General features: G+C 34.2%; 2 protein-coding genes across 2 annotated transcripts; both read left to right on the top strand.

Moving 5' to 3' along the window:
- Positions 1 to 7,884: 7,884 nt before the first annotated feature.
- LOC133206072 (short transient receptor potential channel 7-like) lies at positions 7,885 to 14,803 on the top strand. Its single transcript, XM_061342001.1, has 12 exons — positions 7,885 to 8,733; positions 9,231 to 9,401; positions 9,493 to 9,660; positions 10,138 to 10,321; positions 10,416 to 10,706; positions 11,905 to 12,166; positions 12,267 to 12,498; positions 12,644 to 12,835; positions 12,963 to 13,013; positions 13,468 to 13,537; positions 13,664 to 13,839; positions 14,344 to 14,803. The coding sequence occupies exons 1-12, from the start codon at positions 7,960 to 7,962 to the stop codon at positions 14,560 to 14,562; spliced, it is 2,790 nt and encodes a 929-aa protein (XP_061197985.1). The 5' UTR covers positions 7,885 to 7,959; the 3' UTR covers positions 14,563 to 14,803.
- A 6,283-nt stretch (positions 14,804 to 21,086) lies between these two features.
- LOC133204741 (potassium voltage-gated channel protein egl-36-like) lies at positions 21,087 to 23,322 on the top strand. Its single transcript, XM_061340483.1, has 2 exons — positions 21,087 to 21,586; positions 22,288 to 23,322. The coding sequence occupies exons 1-2, from the start codon at positions 21,140 to 21,142 to the stop codon at positions 23,320 to 23,322; spliced, it is 1,482 nt and encodes a 493-aa protein (XP_061196467.1). The 5' UTR covers positions 21,087 to 21,139.
- The last annotated feature ends 467 nt before the right edge of the window (positions 23,323 to 23,789 follow it).

Here is a 23,789-nt window from a genome sequence, read left to right on the forward strand (position 1 = left end):
TAACCCCCTCCCCTCCAAAAAAGCTTCTGATTTAAGTGATAGAATCATATATGTCCTATAGAGTAATCTCATATGCACTTCAACTTTTTGGTCAAATGTTCATAGCTACAACCCACAAAATTCCCCTCTTATCTTGAAATTCTGTTCCCACTCCTGCACTCAATGGCAGTCTTGTGATGGTTTATAAGGCTGTAAAGAACACCTGCTTATAACATTAGATGAATAATGTATTCATATAATAAACTTATGATATTAGAAATCTCAAAATATATGTTGTCAAAAAACTTTTATTTAGTGTTCTGTTAGGTACATTCACTATCTTGTCTTCAAAGTGATTGTGCAATGCAAGAAGAATGTGAGGACAACAAAGCAATCGGGAGCAAGAACTCAAGGGGGACAATGACATGGGTTAGGTGAACAAAACAAATGATAGGGGCAACTAAGCAAGATCGAGAGTAAGAACACAAGGGGGATAATGAAATGAGTTTAAGACAACAAACAAAGGATAGGGGGCAACAAAGTAAAGGAGCAAGAAGTCAAGGGGGGGGGGGGCAATGAAGTGGGGTTTGGTGAACAAACTAGTGATAGAGCAACAAAGGAAGGGAGCAAGAAGTCAAGGGTGACAATGACATGTGGTTAGGTGAACAAAACAAAAGATAGGGGCAACTAAGCAAAGCCAGAAATAACTCAAGGGGCACAATGACATGTCAAAGTTTTTTGTAGCCATGGCAACATCCAAATCTGAAAAGCAGAATTATAAACCTTGATAGATTCTTCTTGTCTACCAAGTTTTATTGAAATCAAACCAAAACTCTAGGATGAGCAGGGTTTTGGAATAAAATCATTCATTTCTATTTTTGGTATTTTTAGCAACATTTTTCATCAAAATCGAATAGCAATATACAGGATTATATGTTTTTTGTGTATATTATTATTGTACAAATATTTATTGAATTCAGACCAAAACTGTAGAAGGAGTAGTGTTTTCAAAGAATCTCGCGGACGTTTCTAATTTTATTATCCATCTAAAATTAGAAATTTGTACTTTTGTATTATCTTGTTGTATGAAATCGGACCAAACTGTAGGATGAGTAGCATTTTGAAAGAAATTAACCTTAAATATCTATTTTAAGTGACCAACCATGGTAACACCATCGACAAAAATTAAAACCCAATAAAGAGAATTATGTACCTTGGTATAGTCAAAATTTATTGCAATCGGACCAAAACTGGAGGAAGAGCAACGTTTTTCAAAAATTGTTTACTAGTACAGGCAGACGGACGGACGATGGGCATCTTAATGGACTTGGACCAATAGAGCTAGAAATTCTACATGTTCTTAAACCACCAAGTCTTTTAATGATGTTATGTGCCTGTCATTCAAATGGTCATAAAATTGTAGAAAATCTAATTTTACGCTAAATGAAGTGGGATTTAAAAAGTGTCATATGATATGCCTTTTTTTCAATTTCTTTTAAACTAGCTTCTATTTGTTTACTTTTATTGCCCAGCTTTGCCATATGATGACATTTGCTTGCCAAATGCAATACATTATCTTTTTTGAGCACCAACAACCTCAGAGATACTTATTGCTTTACGGCAAGTTTTTTCTTTCCTTGAGAATATTCTTCAATGTAGTGCTTATCTCCCTTTCAGCAATAGCGCCATGTTTGTCATTATTTATGCAAATTTTACAACGAACTGTACACGTGCAAATACGAGGGTTGTCCAAAAAGTTCGTGGACAAATGCTTAATTTTCTTAATAAAGCCCGCAATGGCAAACGTGTACGATAAAATCTTAATATAGACCATGAATTAGTAAATATATAAAATATTAAAACAATGCACACTACTTTCTGAAAGTTATAGGGGTAAATACTTTGTATATGCAAGCCGCACGGCCCAGTCTGACGTAATGCTACATGTAATTTCATGATAACGTCAAAAATATGGATTTTGAATTTTTATCACATGTTCAAGGACACACGCTAATTTTCTTTATTACTTTATTCTTTATTAATATAAACACTTCGTATACACAGCTGCACAGTCCAGTCCGACGGTTTATAACAACGTTATGAATAGGGATATCTTATTTTCACCAAACAACAGTGTTTTTCCACTTTTTGTATTGTCTCCGAAATTTTACACACCCTTGAAAAATCGTATACACTAATTACAAATCAATGGACTAAATATATTCCAATAATTTCAAGTTGTTTGAATAAATATTTTGTGTCTGACGTCGTTTCAACCATACTAAAACATAATTGTATGATTGGACGCTGTTCCGTTCGGATGGCCGACGTCGCTTTTTCTGTCAATTTTTGAATTACTTCTTGCGGCTTTCGCTTAATATTCTCACTGTCTATTTAGTAAGCGATACTAAAGATATCAGAAAATGACGATAGCCGCTTTATTTGCGACACATTTAATTTTTATTAAGCTTTGACTTGTTTTATAAAGAAAATAATAATAATAATCAGAACACTTTATTTAAAAGTTTATGGCATTTTAACCCTGGTCCGTGCTCACTTTCGGCGACCTTTGATGACCACGATTTTTACAAAAATATTAAGTTCAAACAATAAAAACCAAACTTTTCTGACTTTTATTTTCTTAACTAATATTTTGGTATACAATAAGATTATCTTGAACCATTCATTTTGACAAAAACGCCATTGTCCACGAACTTTTTGGCCGGACAACCCTCGTATACGTCATCCGTACGCTAATACAATGTAATAAAAAAGGTGAAGATAACGAACAGTGATCGATCTCTAAAAATCTATAAACAATACAAATCTGTATAGAGGGCATAAAACACAGACCCCTGGAAATTCCAGAGGTGGGATCAGATGCCTAGGAGGAGTAGGCATCCCCTGTTGACCAGTTAGACCCTCTGTGAGCCCAATGTATTGATCAGGTAACCGGAACATCCCATAGTCAAATTCGGTATAAAAACAAAGGTCTTAGTAACAACTGGTATGAAACACGTCAACCAAAATACGACCCAATGGTAGGCTATATTTGCTAACAAAGTCATTATAACGACCATAGAATTTACGAAATGCTGACTTTAAATGAGGTTGTTGAAATCCCCCTAACATCAACTCATTTGTCAGTAGTCTGCCTCGGTTTAAAAATTGATCGTATTCAAAGTTATTTTGTAATTTGTTGATGACCAATTACAAGATACGAAAATTTCCGACTTCTATCTTTATTGAAGAAGGAGTTGTCTGTGATATCAATAAATCTAGTTTTTAATTATCGTGAAGAATTTTTGTATAAAGTGTAGAAAAGTCGTACGTTTTGATGTTACTGACTTGATTTAGCGATTTTAAGTTTTCTATAAGTTCTTTGGAGTTTTTGAGAATCCACATCTGATTTACGACCACTTCTAGAATATGCTGTTGCAGAGTACGTCTGAAGTTTCTCCTTTACAGCAGTTAAATTTTTGTGAGGAATAAGACAGGGGCTTGGTAGACCATTTGCCGGACCCTGAAATGTATCACTGTTTAATCAACAGTAAATTATATGGATAGCTTAATTGATAACGTTAGTTTCTCTAATAAATTAAAAGTTGCTATGCATGATGTACTTGTTTAAATAAATTGCTTTACCAAAACTACTTTGTATTTGAAAATATATGCGCTTTCCGTGTATAATGTAATTTTGCGATTAAACGAAAGAGATGATTACATTACACGCATCGCGATCTAAGGAGAAAAAGTACTCTCAGTTTATAATGACAAAATGAAGGATATATCACAGTACTGTAAGCAGCATCCATTTATTTCTTTGAAATGTCTGACAGTTCTTGTTTCCATGGGAAAAGTCAGTTGCAGATCCAGAATAAGTTATCTGTGGTTATATCAGACCTGCATACTCGCTAGCTGCAGCATAACTATTGGAAATTTTCTTTGAAAAAAAATATACCAGCATTTCAGATTCATAATTTTTGCAATAACTATTTCTTCTCTTTTTATGTAGAGAGTTTGAATTTTAGTTTGAGTGTCTGCATCATATGTTCACATTTAAAACTGAATCACTTCAAGCAAACAAATAAAATAAGCAGCATTTTAAGTCATGTTGTCTTACCAAACAAATTCCTCGGGACAATTCACGATTCGTTCTTGAAGGTTTTGAACTACATGTAATAGTATACACCTATTTACTGGCTATGAGGACAATAGCAAGTTTATCGTTCCCCAAGACAGCAACTATTTCCCGAGGCGCAGCCGAGGGAAATAGTTGCTGTCGAGGGGAACGATAAACTTGCTATTGTCCGAATAGTCAGTAAATAAGTGTTTTATTATACCGAAGCAGTCTTAACTTGTGTTACGTCACAATCTGTATAAAACCAGAAGAGTTCCGAGATGAAAAGCGAGGGAAACAGAATGCTGCCGGTGAATAGTTTAATGACTATTTCACCATGGGCAAATAGCACAAAAACTCTTCCATGGTAGGGGCTGTTTGGAAAAAATAACATGTTTATTCGTAATATTTTTATATAGAAAAAATTGACAGAGGTATAATAATACTTTCTATCTACTAGAGCTTAGCTTCTTTTTCTTAGTCATAAATCTCAGAAATCTCGAAAAAAAGGCCATTGGTGTATCTTTAATCAAACAGTGTGTCGCCTGAGAATTACAATAGTTCATCTCATTCTGTACTTTGCAAAAACTTGGGAAATTAGTGTTAAAAGTCGTGATCAGTATTGGTTGTTTGTCAGATGAGGGCTATTTTGGTTGGACAGGGGAGATAGAACACTTAAATTTTTCAATTTACATTGAATGGAGATAGAACGAATTGATTAAAAACGTTAATATCTTTCAGAATTTTTTGTTTCACAGGTGTTTGAGGCAGTTCTTTTCTGAAATGTCAATGGATCGAGCCCTCTGTAAAGAATATTGAAAAACAGTCTGCAAAAATCAAAATAAATGTACCAGTATTTTTGAGATACATGTCTCTTTGTTGTGCTCTAAATCTCAAGAGCTGTTTCTCCTCCTATCACGACGTGTATCGTTTTATGGCGAAATTGCATTATGCGTGTAGCATTTAAAAAACTGCAACTGTCCACTTATATTTTTATGTACCTCCGTTTGAAAAGTGGGCGTATATTTAGTGATGGGAGTGTCCATCCTTACACTTTATTTGGGGTTTCCCTTAGCAGAACATAGACTGCCATTCTTGGTATACATGTATTTAGGGGGAGCCATTACTTATCTGCAACTCCTCTTACACCACTGATTGCAATTTAATGAAATTTTATTTCCACAAAATCTCTATTACACAGTGCCATTTCGCATCTCCTATTTTATGTTTCGATCAGAAGAATATTGGGGTTTCCCATAGCAAAACATGAATTTGCCATTTCTTATTTAACATTGGGGGGGGGGGGGGGTACCCATCTCATATCTGCAACTCCTCCTATACCACTGAATAAAATCATTGAGACTTACAGAAACTTTATTACGTTGTACCATTGTGTACCTTTTATTTTACGCTTGATCGCGGACAGATATTAAGTTTTTCCATGGCAAAATATTATATTATACTCATTATACACGATAAAGGGGGTACCCATTTTGTTAACTGAACTCCTCTTAAACTCCCGACGGAAATTCAATGGAACTTTCACAAAATCTCATTTACATACCACCAAGAAATGCACTTTGCCATTATACTGATATGGGAGCGGGGATATCATTTTGTGAGCTCTGTGCTCACTGTTTGTTTTTAGTTTATAATGTATAATTTTCATTTGTATATTGTATAACACCCTATTTGTATTCTATAATGTTTAATTTGCATTTTATGCTAATTCCATTTGTACTTGACAAAATCAATTTGTATTTTTGTTATAAAATTGATTGAATATGTTTATTTTCTTATTCTCTAATTCTAAGAACATACATAGAGAATATAGATAAATTTATCAAATCCTAATGGAATACACAACAATGCTGATGTACACTAGTATATATATCCCTAGATTCAATGTAAATTAATTAATAGAAGTTTTTATAGAAGTTAAGTAATTTATATACCAAGTTTATATGCACGAAGGAATGAAAGGAAAATGTAATATAAAGAAAAAAATATTTATTGTAAATATTATTGCATTGAGACGTCTTCTTTGATTTCTTTGATATTTTGCAGTTCTTGCTTCCATCAAAAAATTATTCGCCGTATGTCCTTCAAACAAATTCTGTTTTCTTTCACCACAAATTCTGTTGATGTAATCATTCAACTATTGATTTTGATTCCTCTGAAATGCACAAATACGACCATTTCATAAAATGAATAAAACATCCCTTTCATCTGATATAGAAAAAGTACAAAAATTGAACAAAAGAAATGTCAAATTTTAACCAGATATTCACTTTTGATTAAATCATATGAGAAGTATATTAACCGAGTTAATTTTGTTAAGCCAATTACAGAGCACATGTTTTGTTTTTTTTTTTTAGTTCACTGAGTTTGCAATTCCCTATTCTGGTAACCTATACCAATGCGTTTCCGCCCGCGTCGTCTTTCGTTATTCGACGTCAGTTGTCGGCGGTCCAACTTCAAACCCTTGAACATTTTCATCAACTCTGAAACAAATAAACTAATTTCATCTTACTTATATTTAAGTCCAAATTAACGTTAATTCAAATAATTGAAGATATCTTGAATTATTTGAAGCTTTCATCAATTCCATTGAGTATATTGTGTAATAAGTAAATTGATACGCACATCAATTCAATTGATGAGAAGAACAATTGATTTCATGTGTGTATTAATTCAATTAATGAGCTCAACAACGTGGTGGAACAATTTTCACAAAAAATAATTTAGACCTCAAAATAAAAGATTTGTTGATCTCTTGAATTGAATTAAAGACATTTTTATTTCACAACGGTCTTATTTGATGAATTAATGTGCAAATAAATCCTTTTAAAGAGGGCAACAACTCAACTAAAGGGAGCATTATTTAAAGTATGAATATACGTTGAATTGAAAATATCACTAATTAAATAGTGATATCGATTCTCTATAAAGGAATTTTTGTGCGCAGTCATTGAATATGCAATTGAGGATAGCAATAATTTAATTGTTAATGCATTAATTGAATTATTGCTCTCTTCAATTTAATTATTGCGCACATCAATTCAATTGTTGGTATCATTAATTAATTTGAAGAGAGCAACAATTCAACAAATGTGCGCATCAATTCAGTAAATTAACGATATCAACAATTGAATTAATGCGCGCAATGATTCGGAATTGAAGACATCATTCATTATCTGAAAAGATCTGTTATTGTATTGTTGCACGCATCAAATGAATTGATGATATCTTCAAAAAAAAAAATAAAGATATCTTCAATTATTTGAGGAAGCAATAAGCATAGGATATGACTACCAACCAAATCCTATTAGCACTTCTCTCTAGCTTGAATGAAACTAGTGTTTCATTAGTATACATTGTACTTGGTAAAATTTCCAGCAGTTGCAGACTCTAACATTATTCTGAGAAAAAGACAGTGGTATACTGAGGATTTATACGCAAAACTCAAAACCAAATTTCTGTACATGTATCTGATTAATCGAGGTGTCTTAGGCTCAACAACCACAGATATGTCCAGTGTATTATTCAGAGAGCAACTATTTTTTGCAGAAATTAGCCCAATCTTTTTCGATTCATTTCCTCGACATAAAAATTGTAGTTAATTGTGTATACGATCAATTTGACGCCAGTGTATCAATATAAAGACAAATGCCATTATCACATTACCAGTATATCCTAACCAGCTGTTTAACCCATAAAATTGAACGAACAAATAAACTAAAAATGTCAGAGCATATTTTCTCGGCAACGACAAAATGCATTCTTAACTGCATGGACTAACTTGTCATTGAGTATACTGAATACTTATTTTTCACATACGTGCAGTACGTGTAAGGACTATGAATAAGAAGCCGAAGTTGATCAACATTTTGTCGGAGAGATTGAGGCCTAGTCTAGTTGATGTTGAGAGGAAGTATTTGGAGTCCTGTGAGTTAGGAGATGAGGATTTCGTCCGAAATCTGTTAAATTCTGGGAGGGTTTCTCCAGATCTAGAGGACACTCAGGGAAGAACTGCCCTAGACCTCGCCATAGCAAGTGGTCATGTTTCCTTGGTAGAATTTCTTGTAGGAAAAGTGGGACCTAAGGTTATCCATCAGGGATTGCTTTGCGCGGTCGAAAATGATCGAGAAGAGATCTGCCAAATTTTGCTGGAAAATTCAATTTATCAGTCTCCATTGCAATCAAAAGACAATGCAAACGAGTATTCCTCCATCGAAGGAATCACAAATCCGAATAGCGACAAAATGTCGGAAATATTTGAAGATGATTTATCAGCAAGGTCAAAACTTACCCAGGTTTCTGAAATATCGGTAAACAAAATGCTAAAGGAGGCACTCATTAAAGCAGCGATCAGAAACAACTTTCAAATCGTTCAAATGATCATGATGAAAGGTGCATCCGTGGACATTCCACATGATTATTTTTGTTCTTGTCATGAATGTATTGAGGAACAAAGAAGAGACTACATGGTGTTCTGCAACAGACGACTGGACACTTTTCGCGCGCTTGCTAGTCCTGCGTACATTTCTTTGACTGAGGAAGATCCTGTAATGGCGTCATTCTACCTCAGTAAAAAGTTCAAGCAGCTTCAGGTCATGGAAACAGAATACAAGGTATGGATAACATTTATTTGACAACTGATTCAAATTAAAATAGGTTCATACCCCATATAGTAAAGAAGAGGCGAATTATTTTTATAACATTCCTTTCACCTCTCTATGTTCGCAGAATTCAAATTGTTGGCATAGTTATTTCTCTACAATTTTTGTTAGTTTAAGAAATATGAACTTCAACATTTCACGTTGAACACCAATTTTCGCTGTTGACGGTGAACACCAATTTTCACTGTTTACATTGAACACCGACTTGAATACCTACTTTCGTTGTTTACGTTGAACACCAATGTTCGTTGTTTTCATGGTTGAGCCAGACAACAATGTTAGAATATCAACGAACTACCATTTTACTTAGAATAGGGCGAAGTACCCGTAACCGAATTTTACATATAACGATGTTGTACTTTGTGACAAAACCACAAATTCGATTCCCTCAAAAATTAATGAATTCAAAGTATACGTATTCTAAGTTCTAGCTTCAATACTTTCTATAGAGCACGTACGAAGAATTGGATGCACAAGTACAAGAGTTCACCCTCGACCTGTTAAACCAATGTCGTACATCCGGGGAAGTGCAGTCTCTTTTGGACTCACCAGAAACTGAAAAATCGTCGAGCGATAGTTTCCCTATTCTACAGGTCGCTCTTCGAATGGAACAGAAAAGGGTAGCTTATAATTTAGATTTAACAGAAAAAAAGGTAATAATGTTGATGTGTGTTTTAAAAAGATTTAGATATATTGGATGGAAATTTTCAGTTTGTTTCCCACCCGAAATGCCAGGCTCAGGTATCAGCTGTCTGGTTCAGCGGGCTTAAAGGTATGCGCCATTTGAATCGATTCGAATTCCTGCTGTTGTCAATACCTGTGGGGATGCTGCTCTTGCCCATTCTGTCTCTAGTTTTTATCCTCGCGCCGTGGAGCAAGGTATGACAGTGTTTAAATACATGTAACAATTTTTTTCCCATTATTTCTGAAGCAGTCAATTCTCCATGTGATGTTTCATTCTTTCGTCAGTTTGTTTAAAATAGTCAATGACCAGTACTTACATATTACAGCTGTTCGCCATCCACTTATCAATACTTATTACACAACTTTTTTGCGATAACAAAAAAAAAAGGATCGATCTAATATGAAAGATAATATTTAAATCGATCTTATACATGTATGAAGATAATGTATCCTTATGATGGATTTGGAACTTTTTCAAAGTAAATTTTTGTTTCAAGGTGATAAAAATCCGACTATAAATTTGTTTCCTCAAAACGTCTACAAATCAATGAATTCATAAAAATGGCATCCAGAATGAAAAAAAAAAACCTTTACATGTAAATTCTCTTTATAGCTTTGAAACACAGTGTATTTTCACATCAGTTTACTAAACATTTGTTAACATTCTTCCAGGTGACACTACTGCTGAACACCCCTTCTACACGCTTTCTCAGTTACACGTGTTCCTACATCTCGTTCCTGTGTCTGATAGTGTTGGGCAAAATCCAGTTCAGTAACATGTGGGTCTCCCTTGGCTGTGAGGAAACCAACCCTGTTAGTTACGTCTTCATCGTCATCATATTTATGTGGATCATAGGTGGGTCTTGAAATAAATTTTGTTTTTACTGTCAACAGGTAAATTCAAAATTTACAACATGATAAAAGAAACAATCCATTGTTACATTTTTAAGGCTGGATTTGGGAAGAAATGAAACAGTTGTTTGACCAAGGTGCTGCTGATTACTTCCGGTCTGTCTGGAATGTAATCGACTTTTTAATGCTGACGTTTCTCCTGACATCATTTACGTTGGATGCCGTCATCCCTTTACGATTACGCAGTGCTTTAGCCTATCACCAGCTGAATTACAATGTATCCGCTGGAAAGGAAATCACCATTAACCAGCTCTTGTTCTGTTACGAGGTTGAGGAGGGAAAAAGTTATTTCTCAGTTGAGCACCAATGTCCCACAGCAACAGTTGGAGGTCACATTACTTAATCTTTTTCGTGCCTTATGAGAAAATAATGCATATTTAAGTGTCCACTTCTATTAAAATATTTTTGCAGGGATTTGTATGGGCGGCGGAAAATCAACAGACTCCGTTGCAAAACGAACAGCTTAAAATAAAACCAACGGACTCGATTGCAAAATTAACAGACTTTGTGGCAAAACGAACGATCACAGATGCAATGAAATAACGCTAGGTGGCACGTGCAAAAAATAAAACAAAACAAAACTAGCGTTAATTCCGAAAATGACTTTTTATGGTTGTTTTTTTTTTTGCGCGTCATCTAGTGCAAACAGTGAATGACTGTTTTGCATCGGTGATTTTTCGTTTTGCAATGAAGTCTGTTGATTTTGCAGTCGAGTGTGTCGGTTTTATTTTAAGCTGTTTGTTTTGTATTTCAGTACTTTTTTTGGCAAAATTAATTGTCCGGTTTACATTAACGTCTTTTGTACCCTTTCCACCTCCCATAGATTTGAATGGATCATTTCATGATATTATAGGCTTTGTGATTCTTCAGAAAAAAACTGATTTTTTTATAACTTATAAATATCTTATCATAGACTTGATATCAATCATTGTAAATATTCCAGATTATCTTTGTAATCATCGTCAGATACCCACGAGTGATCTCGTCTTTTACTCATCACCCGTGGGCAAACTCACCGAAAGCGTCGAAAAATATGCTAATTTGTTGATTATGGACAACCAATCAGAAAGTTGGAACTCATTAATTTTGAAAATACGTGTATTAGTTTGCTATTTATGCTTAATATCTTGACGCTTGTTAAAAGGTGCAAATTTTGTTTTAAAACGATTAAAGTCAAGTTGTACAGGTCATTGGCACTCAAATACTAGTAAGGAATTATACGGAAGTACCTTTCTCAAACTGCGAAATGCACGGGTGAGTGGATTTATTTGCAATCCTTGTTAACTACGGAAAAGTTTTTGTCATTGCCGAACTTTAATTTGTTGATTTGCCATCGCGACTCTGAGGAGAAGCCAATCAAATGACCCGTGCATATTAATTACATACGATGATTTTTCGGCGAGTTTGCCCACGGGTGATGAGTAAAAGACGAGATCACCCGTGAGTATCCGACGATGCTTTGAAATGTGAACTGGTTCTTCCTTGCATTTTCATCGCTTTATGTCTGTAGATTTTTATCAATTTTAGTTGAATGGACACCTACCTGGGTTCCGGATCCGGAGCTGATTGCGGATATTATGTTTTCTGCTGGGATTATTCTCAGCATTGCTCGAATCTCCTTCATCATGCCAGCCAATGAAACCTTTGGAACGATGCTAGTCTCCTTCAGAAGAACGTTTGGGGACCTTGTTAAATTACTGGCGATGTTCGTTCTCATTTTATTGAGTTTCTCCTGTGGACTTGCTGCTCTCTATGCTGCGCATGTTTGTCAGACGCCGCATTTCCAGGGGTTAAGTTTTATGACATATGAGGAAATTGACAGTATTGTAAATTGACAGTATTTTTCTCCAAACCAATAAAACATCTATCAACTGTGTTTTTGTTTTCAGGTTTAGTGGTGTATTTTTTGTTCTAATATGGTCTCTCTTGGGATTTGGCGAAGGCAATACCCCAGAATTAAATCAGAGTGCGCCCATGAGCTCCATCACGAACAACCCGTCACGGATCGCATTAACGGAATGGTTTGGAAAAGCCATTTACGGTGTTTATGTTTTTGCTGCAAGTGTTGTTCTGATGAATTTACTCATTGCTGTCATGAGTAACACCTTCCAAGAGGTCCAGGTAAAAATGATGTTAAACGATAGGATAAATAATGTCTGGTCAGTGACTTAAAGAGTTAGTACTAATTAATATAAAGGTTAGGTTTTATTTTTGTTAAATTTTTATACTTTAAGAATAAAATCGATTTTTAAAATGTTTCTTATAGGACGAAAGAGATATAGAGTGGAAGTTTGCGCGCACAGAACTGTGGATGACGTTTATAGAGCCCGGATGTCCAGTAGCCCCGCCCTTTAATATTATTCCTACAGCCCAAACTATATGCAAGGCTTGGAGAAAAATATGGTCACTCTGTGTTTGTTGTAGGAAACGCAAACTTAAAATTAACAAAAAATCAAAGGTAAAATAATTTTTCCAGTGACATTTGTTGATACAAAAACAACTTTATATAAATTCTTAGTACATTAATAATTATAACATAATTTGTTTTATGTTATCTACATTCTCATTTGTGTCTACATTTTCAGAAACTTGATGAAGAAATGACAATCTCATCTTCGTACACGAATTCCAGACAGGTCTCTACAAATTAAATCTTGTCTAAGTAAAAGCTTCATTCGAAATTTTCTGATTGATGTTTTTCTATCGTCCGTCTTTGTAATTTAACTCCGATTTTTGTTTCGCAAAAAGACAAAAATGACGAGATTTCGTAAAATATTAAAAATACTGCACTGCCTTACATAGTGAAGTTGGGACCAGACCGAATGTCGGAAAAATTTTATCAAATCAATTTTGAAAGTAAAAATCAATGCCATTACCAACCAAACAAAGATCATTTGCTGTCGAAAACTAAGGAAGCATTGATTCCAGTTCTTTTATCTTCATTCTTGGAGGGCTATATTTGACCTTAATTTCTGAGTTCTAGGCAATGTGTTTTAAGTGTTTTGACCCATAAGTTTTTATATATAAGTATCATATTATCAATTGGTGTTTTTCTCTAGATATTTAAACTCTCCAATTTCTTATTTACAGAGTGTCATATGTGCACTTATTCAGAGATACATAGTCCACGCCTCTCGGGAGAAGATGGAGGGCGATGAAGGTATGATATTTGTTGCGAAATCACTTTTATTGAATTGATTAGAGGAATTGATACGTAATATGTATATTTCAACACTGATATTGATACTTTTAACAACAATTTTATGTCTTTTGCATTGTCATACAGATGCTTCAGAAGACCGGATACGACGGTTGATAGAACTAACTGGTTCTCGCCTAGAAAAACGATTGGATGAAATTACAGGTCACGTGCAACACGTCGATGATCACGTCTCTCATGTTGACAAGGGTGAAAGGGATATTCAACAGTTGCAGAGAGAAGAAATGAAAAGGACTGACTTGGTATATATTTTGATTAGTTTAGCTCATACCATCTGAACTTTACACAATGGTTGGTGGCGGAATGGGGTATCCTTTCTGTTTTTCATCCTCCAAAGGAAATACTGGGTCCCCCTCCTCTTGAAATTGTCAAATGCCAGATAACATTTAATCAGCCAAACAAAGGTTTTCACTCGATACTTCCGGTAATTCTTGACTTTGAGAATAAAACTGATGAGAGCCTTAAGGTGCATGCATCTTCTATTGAGGGCAAAGTCATTGTTGTTCAGATTTTATAAAAAATTATTTAAAAAATAAGACACTACATAAATACCGATAAAATCCAGGGCTTCGGTGTTATGTGGTCATAGTATATAACTCTCTAACTCAGCTTTTATACATATATATGATCAATTTGAATCTCTATTATATATGCATATTTACTCCCAATTTGACTTAGCACTTCAAGCTAAATATATTTTTAAAAAACTAGATATATCTTCGACAACTTTCAATCTTTTTTATTAGTTGCTAAAAGCACAGGATGAATACAAAGAAATACTTCTGAAAAAGTGGGAAGAATGGCAGAGGTTCCGAGAACAGCGTTTACAGGAAGTGAAATCTATGCGAGAGCAGAGAGAGCGCCTCCTACAACAGCGGATGTTTGAGGAGGCGCGGAGATTGGAGGAGGCAATATCTGACACACTTGAGGAGGCCAACTACATTCCCCGAACGACTCTGAGATAATCCCTTTCTCTTAAAATCAACAAAATAACTTATACATTTTTGAACACTTTGAATTGTTATTACTACTTTTTTATTTCAAATCTTAAGGAATAATAACCAAATGTATTCTTACAGTATTAAGCTAGAAAGAATGACGTAAAACGTTCTAATTAATGTATCCCAAGTGCCTTGTTTGAAAATATAGCACTCACTTGTTTTGAATATTTAACAGAAAATCAATAAATTTCTCCAAAGCAACCTTTTTATTGTTAGGTGTTGTTTTTGACTTTCCGCATATTTCGATGAAAAAAATCTAGGAACACAAATACATTCTTCTTAGGAGCATTTTGAAATTTAAAACTCCATATTTTATGGGGAAAACGAAAATAAATAATTGAAATTCAGTTTGGCGATATTGTCAGACTGTTATATATTGAATAAAAACAGTGCATGAGATAAGCAGAACTTCAATAACAGAAAAAAAATCGGGTGTCAACAGAGTTTAAATCAGGTATCATATTGAACGAGTTAAAAACAAAAAGCGTGGTCGTTCAGCAATTACAACAATTGCAATGGTGTCGCCTGTGATAATTTGAAGTGATTCGATGTATAAAAAAAAAGAAAGTCATGGAATATGCGTTAACCAAAATGCTCCTGTACTGCATATCTCGGTTCAAGTGTGGATTAATGTGATTACGAATTGATTTTTAGTCTTGTTTTTTTTTTTCAACATACATTGTACAACATTACACTTTTCAACATCGTCAGAACCACAGTATTTGATAGTCGAGTTACACAGTGAAGTTGTTTCTGTTTTGAATATAAGCCGAATGCATTTCTGTAAAGAGAGAGAGAGAGAGAGGCTCCTGGACCACAACGCTCTCCTGAGTCACTTTTGTCCTGCTGTTCTTCATCAGCAGATTTTTTTAAAAATAAAATTCAATATCGGCTCCATATTGTGGGCCAATATCAAGCCAAAGGGAACATTGATTAAATCAATGTTGAATCCACACAATTCAATCAACGTGGTCCTGCTGTTCTAGAGAATTAGAATACTATCTCAGGATGTTTTCATATATGACTTTGTTCTTCTTAAGATTTTTAAAGATTTTTTCCCTATATATTCTTATGTAAAACTATGATCGCCCCGGGGGTGATGATTTGAACAAACTTAATTCACCACTACTCTAGGATGCTTTCACATGTAAATAAAACTAATCATGGCTTTGGTGTTCTTCTTAAGAAAATCTTTAAGGATATTTTCATACATATTCCTAAGTAAAAATTTGATCGCCAGTAGTGGCTCCGACCCACTCCCGGGGGTCATGATTTGAACACATTTGATTCTACACTACCCAAGGATGCTTAAAAATTTAAAATATGACAGTTATGGCTTTGTTGTTCTTGAGGAGATTTTTAAAGGATTTTTTTCCTATTTATTATTATGTAAAACTTTGGTCACCAATCCACCCTATCCCCGGAGGTCATGATTTTAACAAATTTGAATTTACGCTATGTAATGATGGCCCTTCTTTTGAGCAAACTTTTATCCTCTTCAACAAGAATGCTTTGTGGCAAGTTTGATTGAAATTGGCTCAGTGGGTCGTTAGAAAAGTTGAAAATGTTGAAAGTTTATAGATTCTGGACAAAATATAATCAGTAAAACTCACTTCTCACTTGAGCTATTAGCTCAGGTGAGCTAAACATCAGAGAGTTTTGAGGCCAGTTATGATTCATACTGAACTGTATTCAGCATATATCGTACTTAAAAACATTGTCCTTTACATTTCATACTCTGATTTACCTCAGGTAGTTTTACAATATAAGACTGACACTAATATTGGACAATTGCTCACTAATATCGGGCTGCCGAAGATTTTAGACTACAGAAATAAATTAATAACATTACAGAAATGGTTTTACAATGTGAGTTAAACCAGTGTGTTCGAAAGGCCACAAAAAGAATTTACTGCGGTATCGTCATTTTTCGTTGAACGCCAATGTAGAAACTGGTAGCTGTCCTCCAATTTACATTTTAACAAAATGATATTTTTAGTCAAAACCACTCAGTTTAATCCCCCACGAAGACTACTAAAATCACAATAGTTATTTTGACTTGAAGCTGACAATCATCTTATGAACGATAACGCTTAGCTACGTTGCTGAAGAACTGTCGACCAATTATCATAAATTAGGGATGTCAACGAATATTCGAATATTCATTCGATGAGTTAATATTCGAATATGAATTTAAGATTTGAATATTCGGTGTTTTTCAGATTTCACAAAAAAGAGAAATATTTACTAGCGATCCCCTGATTTCTTTCACTACTTTCTTATATCTTATAGATCTTCTAATTTATTTCATTCTAAGTAAGGTATAAAAGAAATATAAAAAATTATTGATGTATAGTACAAAAAGTGCTTTCAATAGTTTAATATGATCGGATCTAGAATCGAGGACAACGAAATGTAACCCTTCTTGAATGTCTAAGAGACACATGAAGAGTGTACTTATGAAAATTAATTTTATTGATCATTGAATTAAATTTTTGATAGAATCAGCCTGTAAAATTGTAAAGGGCTCAATTTCAGAATAATGTATCAATTACCTGATTATCTCGGGTTGTATATATTCCTGAATTTTAAAATCATTATTGAGAAATTAATAACCTTGGAAAAATGTCTAGGGAATTGTTTGTTTATATTTTCAAAACATTGTATCAAAGATTATATCTCTCATTAAGCAGATAATTGTAATTAATTGCGTGTATTAAGTCGAAAGAGTAAACGACAATTTTGCCTCTGGTTAGACGACTGGTTTGTCAGTTTGAGCTTGTATAGATATCATTTGTTAAAATCATATTTCGATTGTATACACTTAAATCAATTATTTCTTTTAAACACTGACAAATATCAAATAAAGAATTCCTTATTGTATACCCACAAATTAAAGTCTACTTCTAATTTTACTTCCATATACCGACGCAAAAACTTGCCATGAGAGTATGATGATGACGTACATTTAAAATAAACCATATTTTATCGAATATTAGAATACTTTTATTGAATATTCGAATATGAATTATTGACAAAATTGACATCCCCATAATAAAAAAAAATCTCATAGGGTATTTTTATGTCTTTTGTTACCAAACATTACTTACATTGAATTGATTTTTCTTTTATTCCATGTATTTATTCTGTATCGGTTTTAATTCTCATGTACTGCGCATGAGAATGTCTTATCAAAATATGGCTATTCTTCAATATATGTTCGTTTCATGTATGAAGTCAATGCTTTGAGGGGAAAAATTGCAAAAAAAAAAAAAAAAAAAAAAAAAAAAAAAACAGAATATGTCCCGGGCATTTGACGTTATACATACATGTATTTATCTTATCACAAAAATATGATCTCCTGTTAAGTACGTATAGGGTTTTTTGTGATAAGAAATATATAATGTCCAATGTTCAATGGTTTGATATTTTATCTGAAACAGTGTGTTTCTATTAATACATTTCTTTTTATCTATTTTCAGTTTCTTCCCTAATGGTCATGACGCATCAATTTCAATCATCTCTTTTGGTCTTAAAACACAAAATTAATTGTATCAGTGTATGCTCTCACTTTTTACAGGGAATCGCGGGAACATGCTGACTAATACGCTCTCTAACAAGTAAAGTGCATCAAAGATTTCCAAAGCGTTAACTTTTGATATTTCATAAACAAATTAAACATAACTTGGTCTACCTTAATTTTTTGTGATTGGGAGGGGGATCTAGCACAGTCTGTACATCTTTCATCATTCTCATTAGTTCTAATAAATCCTGAATTAATTGGGTTATTCGATATATATTATCTTTTCTGACATATTTTATTTTTTAAATAAATCTGCGACATGACTACTTTGGACAGAAGACGGGATCAAAAGGGTCCCTCACTGGAAGCGAGTTCCCCATATTTACTACATAAGAAAAAATTAGACACAACATTATTTTGTAAAATAGTTTGAATAACCAAAATCTAATTACTTTTTGAACACAGAAAATTTTAGGAGAAGTGCTGAAAATATGTAAAAGTACGCAGGGTCATTTCTTTCATTAAATAATATACGAGGGTTGTTTGGAAATGATTGAGACATTGTGTATTTTCTTCTTTCTAATGAACGTTTGCATATACAATATGACAAACACTAAGAATTAATAAAATCAAGAAATATTTTACAAATATTTTATTTCTTCTTTTCAATGTTATATCAATGTGTCAATGGTAGGGGTACCCGGCGCAGTCACAAAATCAGATATTGAAAATATGTAACAACAATGTTCAAACTCCCGGTGGACCATAGTAAGAGCGGAAAAAATTCAATTTATGTATATAATTTTTCAATTTAATTTTGACTTCATTTCGTGCAAGTTTGATGAATTTCAATCAGAAATACGGAGATCATGAAAAAAATTTAAGCGCGGTATAGAAATCTGATAACGACGACAAAATGGATTTTGACGTCAAGGCGGCGAAGCGAGCAAACCTAAAATTTTTGTGTAGCACTATGAGGAACTCTTTTTTCAGTCTTAATGACCTTCTAAAACAATAACGGTGAGAAATTAAAACATGGCTAAGGGTTTGTTTTTTTTCATTGGTATATATTTTTTTCTTAGAAGTAATTCAACCAGAGTAAAAACAAACGCTACAAACCACTATTATTACGGACTAAATAACGTTGACCCGCGTTGCATAAATCGGTACTGCATGATGCCAAGTTAACCCGTATATGACACTGCATGTATATTTTACACTGGGGTAATCGCTCATCATCATGCTTCCATTGGTAATCGTTCCATGTCATTTCTAAAGAGATATTTCTAGTTTTGAAGAGATCTAATTATCTTTAATTCCCCCCTTTAAAAGAGCTTGCTATATACTCACAAGTAAATTTTCATTGTTGACCAGAAAACTTGACTAACCAGCTTCTCGTTACCTGCATGCAGGATCTGAATCCATCATCTTGCATCCACAGTAACGGAGTTGTTGGTCATTTTTGTCTGTCCTTAGGAAAACTTTTACTGATCAAAAACTGTTCTATTTATACATCTCCAGGTCAACTTTTTGTGTAGTATTCAGTATTATATACTGACTTATCCAATTTGGTCTGGATAATCTTGGTTTCAATTTGTAGTTTCTCGCCAACAGTTGTATTTGCCTTTTGCTGATCTGGTGTCGGTAAACAAACCTCAGCTAAGCAGATTAAGCCATGTAGGTTCTAAGAACTCTATTCTCTTATTTACCTCTGCCAAAACAACTGTAAATTAATGTTTATGTCAACTTTAGAAAAAATATCTGCTTGGTTAGAAAATTAAAGTATCGCAACAGCGCTTTGTAGTCTAGAGTGTTTGATCATGCATTGAAATAACCCGAAAAAAGACCTTGAATTCTTTAGTTCAGCCATTTATTAAAACATGAACCTAAGCAACTGACATGCTGGGACAAGCAACTTGGTTCATTAAATAATGATGATGTCCGTCAAAAACTAGTCTCGTTATATTTCTCTGAAAAGCCAATAGTCAACAATTCAGATCCTTAACGGGATTGTATTGTACTCAGGTGACTTTTAAGGCCCTTAAAATTATTATCATGATGTAAATTTGAATTTTGAACATAATTTATTGTTTAAATATACAAATATTTAAAAAAAAAAGAAAGAACATATTTGAGAAGTGAATGACCCAAAAGTAGGTCACCATGACCTACTTTTTGCATTTTATCATTACTCATGGTCAAGATTTTTTTTACCTTGATACGTGTTATCCAGCATATTCATGTCTTGGGTACCCCCATGGGTGTCTAGCCTGAGGACAAGGCTCGTTATATATACTTAAGAAATAATTTATACAGAGCAACTGAATGACTGAATTCATCATAACGTTCATACCCTCCTTTTTTTAATTAAAGTTAGAAAATGTAAGCCGATTAGTACAAAAGATTTGTTAGATTGAGGGAGGTATGAAGTCAGTGTAGATGAACCCCCATGATGACCCCCATCCCCACTTCATCCGCCTTTGGATAGGTCCGCTGACTCCTGCAGTTCAGACAATCGTGTTTTTTTGTTTTTGGGACTGTGTTCCCTTTGCATACTAAGAAAGACCTCGTTGTCTTTTATAGGAAAGAGTAACATAATGTGCGATGGATTACGACCCTTTTTGTTTTTTCTTAAAGCGAACATTGCTTTGACACATAATTTTATTGACAGCTTTTTTATTAAGTCTACATGCAGTGTATTGATTGTGGTCAACGCTACGCCGTGTCGTCTGTTTGCATCCCCATTTTGTTTCTGATCTTCATCTTGTTTATATTTGGGTATCAGAATGATCTACACACAACAGAATAGCCATTCCGAGCCTGACCACCCTTAGCTCTATTTGTAATCGATATCGAAAGAAGAGCCTCTCCGACCATGTGCTTTGGACGCCTCATTTTAAGCGTCGGAAAATGAATGACATCGATTTTTATAGCTGAACATTATTGTTATTGTATGCAGATAAATTTTAAGCAAAGACCACAGTGAGCGTATGAAAAAGTCATATTCCAGACATTGCCATGGAAAATGCTATCATTGATCTAAACCTTAACGGCAGGGTGTTCCGCTTGAAGCGCTCCACATTCCAGCGATTACCTATTGCTTGTCTGGAGTACGGAGAAGATGGTCAAGGCGAGGTGTATCTAGAACGCCATGCAGACTGCTTTGATGCTGTTCTTTGGTATTTTACAAACGGAGAACTTCATATGCCTAATTCAATATGCCCAGCCGTGTTTAAAAAGGAACTGGAGTTCTGGTCAGTTGACCCAAGTAAGCTGTCTCAGTGCTGTTACATGAAATACCTTTCGTTCTTTGAAGATCAGAAATTGCTTAAAACATTTGAAGAGGACGAGAAAAAGTCCACGGGAGTAGGAAAACCCCCTAAAATTGGAAGGAGTAAGTTGGAGAAATTTCAGAGTAAAGTCTGGAGGACTCTTGACGATCCATCATCCTCAGTTGCAGCAAAGGTATGATGAATCCAATATTCCAGTGCTATGCGGGTATACTATACAATATTTTCGTTCTTATCTTTATCTCAAACAAACTAGTCTAGTGCACAATAAGGTCAAGCGAGCAAGAAAACTTGTGAAAGTTGTTTAATCCGGATGTTCTGCATTCCAAAATTTTGCCTTTAACGATAAAAACTCTTAGTTTCTTTGTTTAAATTCTGTCTTATCCGGAACCATTTCTAGGGAACCAGTAGTGCCCGGATAAGACAGATTTTACGAGATTTTTGTATTATGAGAATTCTATTAAAACTTTCATAGTATATTTTTTGATGAGTTTTAAATGAAACTAAAAAAATTATATTTTTAAGACAAAATTTAATTAATAACATGTGTGATTTTATGTATGATTCTATACTTTGTAGGGCGGGCGATACATATGATCCTTGCAGTTTATAATTAAAAAATACATGGACATTTTATGGCCATCAATGAACTGGAAAAATAAACTTCTGCATTCATGTTTGTCCTTAAACAGCAACCCAAGTTTTAAGTATTTGTGGGTTTTTTTGTTTCTTTTCCCTTCTTTTGGTTTTTTCCCCTTTCTTTTCCTTTTTTCTACATTTCTTTTTGTTTTGTGCTCTTATTTATTTATTTTTTTTTCAAATTATCTGAATTTTAAATGTTCATACCTTATCAATGAGATACTATTTGACTTACAGATATACGTTGGTGTGTCGGCATTCGTCATACTTATGTCCATCTTTGTTCTCTGCGTAAGTACTCACCCTGCATTCCAGAGAGAACTGCAGTATGATGAACTCGAGGCTTACTACAGTTCGGACCCGGAAAAGCTGGCTCAGGTCAAAGGTCTTCGTAACAAACCAATCAGGAATTCCGACGACAGCAAAGTTAAAAAAGTATCGCCTATTTCACCAATAAAAGTCAATCATACATTTTTGCCAGACCGGAAGCTGAACAACACCATTGCTAGTGACCACGAAAATCAAACGGCGGATCTTTTGCCACCGCCAAACACAGTTGCGAGATACACGTATTTGGACTACTTGGATTATGGTATGGTGACCTATTTTGGAGTGGAACTAATTATAAGAATTACGTTTTGTCCGAAAAAATCGAAATTTTTTTCATCCTTACTTAATATTATTGATGTCATAGCATTTTCTTCGGAAGTTGCTACTATGACATTTGAATACATATTCCCAAAGGAAAAGTATATCAAATTTTCCGCTTTGGACATCGTAGAATGCATTCAGATAGCTAGAGTGTTTCGTCTTTTTCGTTTAGTGAAAAATTTTATCGGCTTTCGCATATTAATTTATTCCGTACGTGCAAGTCTAAAAAATATGTTGCTGATGATTTTCAACTTACTTGTTGCCGCCCTGATTTTCTCCTCGATTGGATTCTACTCGGATAGAGCCACTTTTGAATCGATACCGGATGCAATATGGTGGGCTATTGTTACCATGACTACAGTTGGTTATGGCGATTCCTATCCAAAGAATATTCCGGGTAGATTTATTGGATGTCTGTGTGCCATCTCAGGGATATTTGTGATCGCCGTGTCCATTCCAGTTCTTGTAAATAATTACATTCTTTTTACAGGTTTTGCTAATTTGCCAATAAAAAGGCACTCAGAGGGTCTTACGTCATTGCTCAAGTCCGAATTTGACTCCAGGAGAGAAAGGAAGCATTCACAAGAGACGGAACCAATGACTTCCATACAAAGTTCTTAGTGATGACTTCTTACACATATTACATGTATAAAACTCAACGAATATTTTCATTTTTTTTTATTTACTTGTAAAGCATACACTTAACTGAAGGATAGTATCCTTCAAAAATATGTCATAGCTTATAAATTTGACCCAACCCCTTATTTTGTTCCCTTAAAAAACTACAGATAGTTTTAAGTTTTGTTTTTTTCTTTCTTGACAAATTAAAGATGCGGGATACAAGCAATGACATTACAAAAAGATCTAGAACATGAGTAGAGATTTGAAATTTCCATAGGATTTTCTTTAATGTTGTCAAGTCCCCTCTTCTGTCAATGTTTTCAAATTCAACAAAGCGACCTTAACGCAGTGTCTTCCAACAGATATTGATTAAAATATAAAATTTGGTGTTATGACTATTTCAAAATTTTCTATTTTAATAAAATTTGTTGGAAAACAGAAGCTATGGCTCCTTGCTTTTTTGTAAG

This window comes from Saccostrea echinata, unplaced genomic scaffold (genome assembly GCF_033153115.1).
Source record: "Saccostrea echinata isolate AGI-Se365-2 ecotype Australia unplaced genomic scaffold, CSIRO_AGI_Sech_v1 ptg000054l, whole genome shotgun sequence".
Lineage (NCBI taxonomy): Eukaryota > Metazoa > Mollusca > Bivalvia > Ostreida > Ostreidae > Saccostrea > Saccostrea echinata.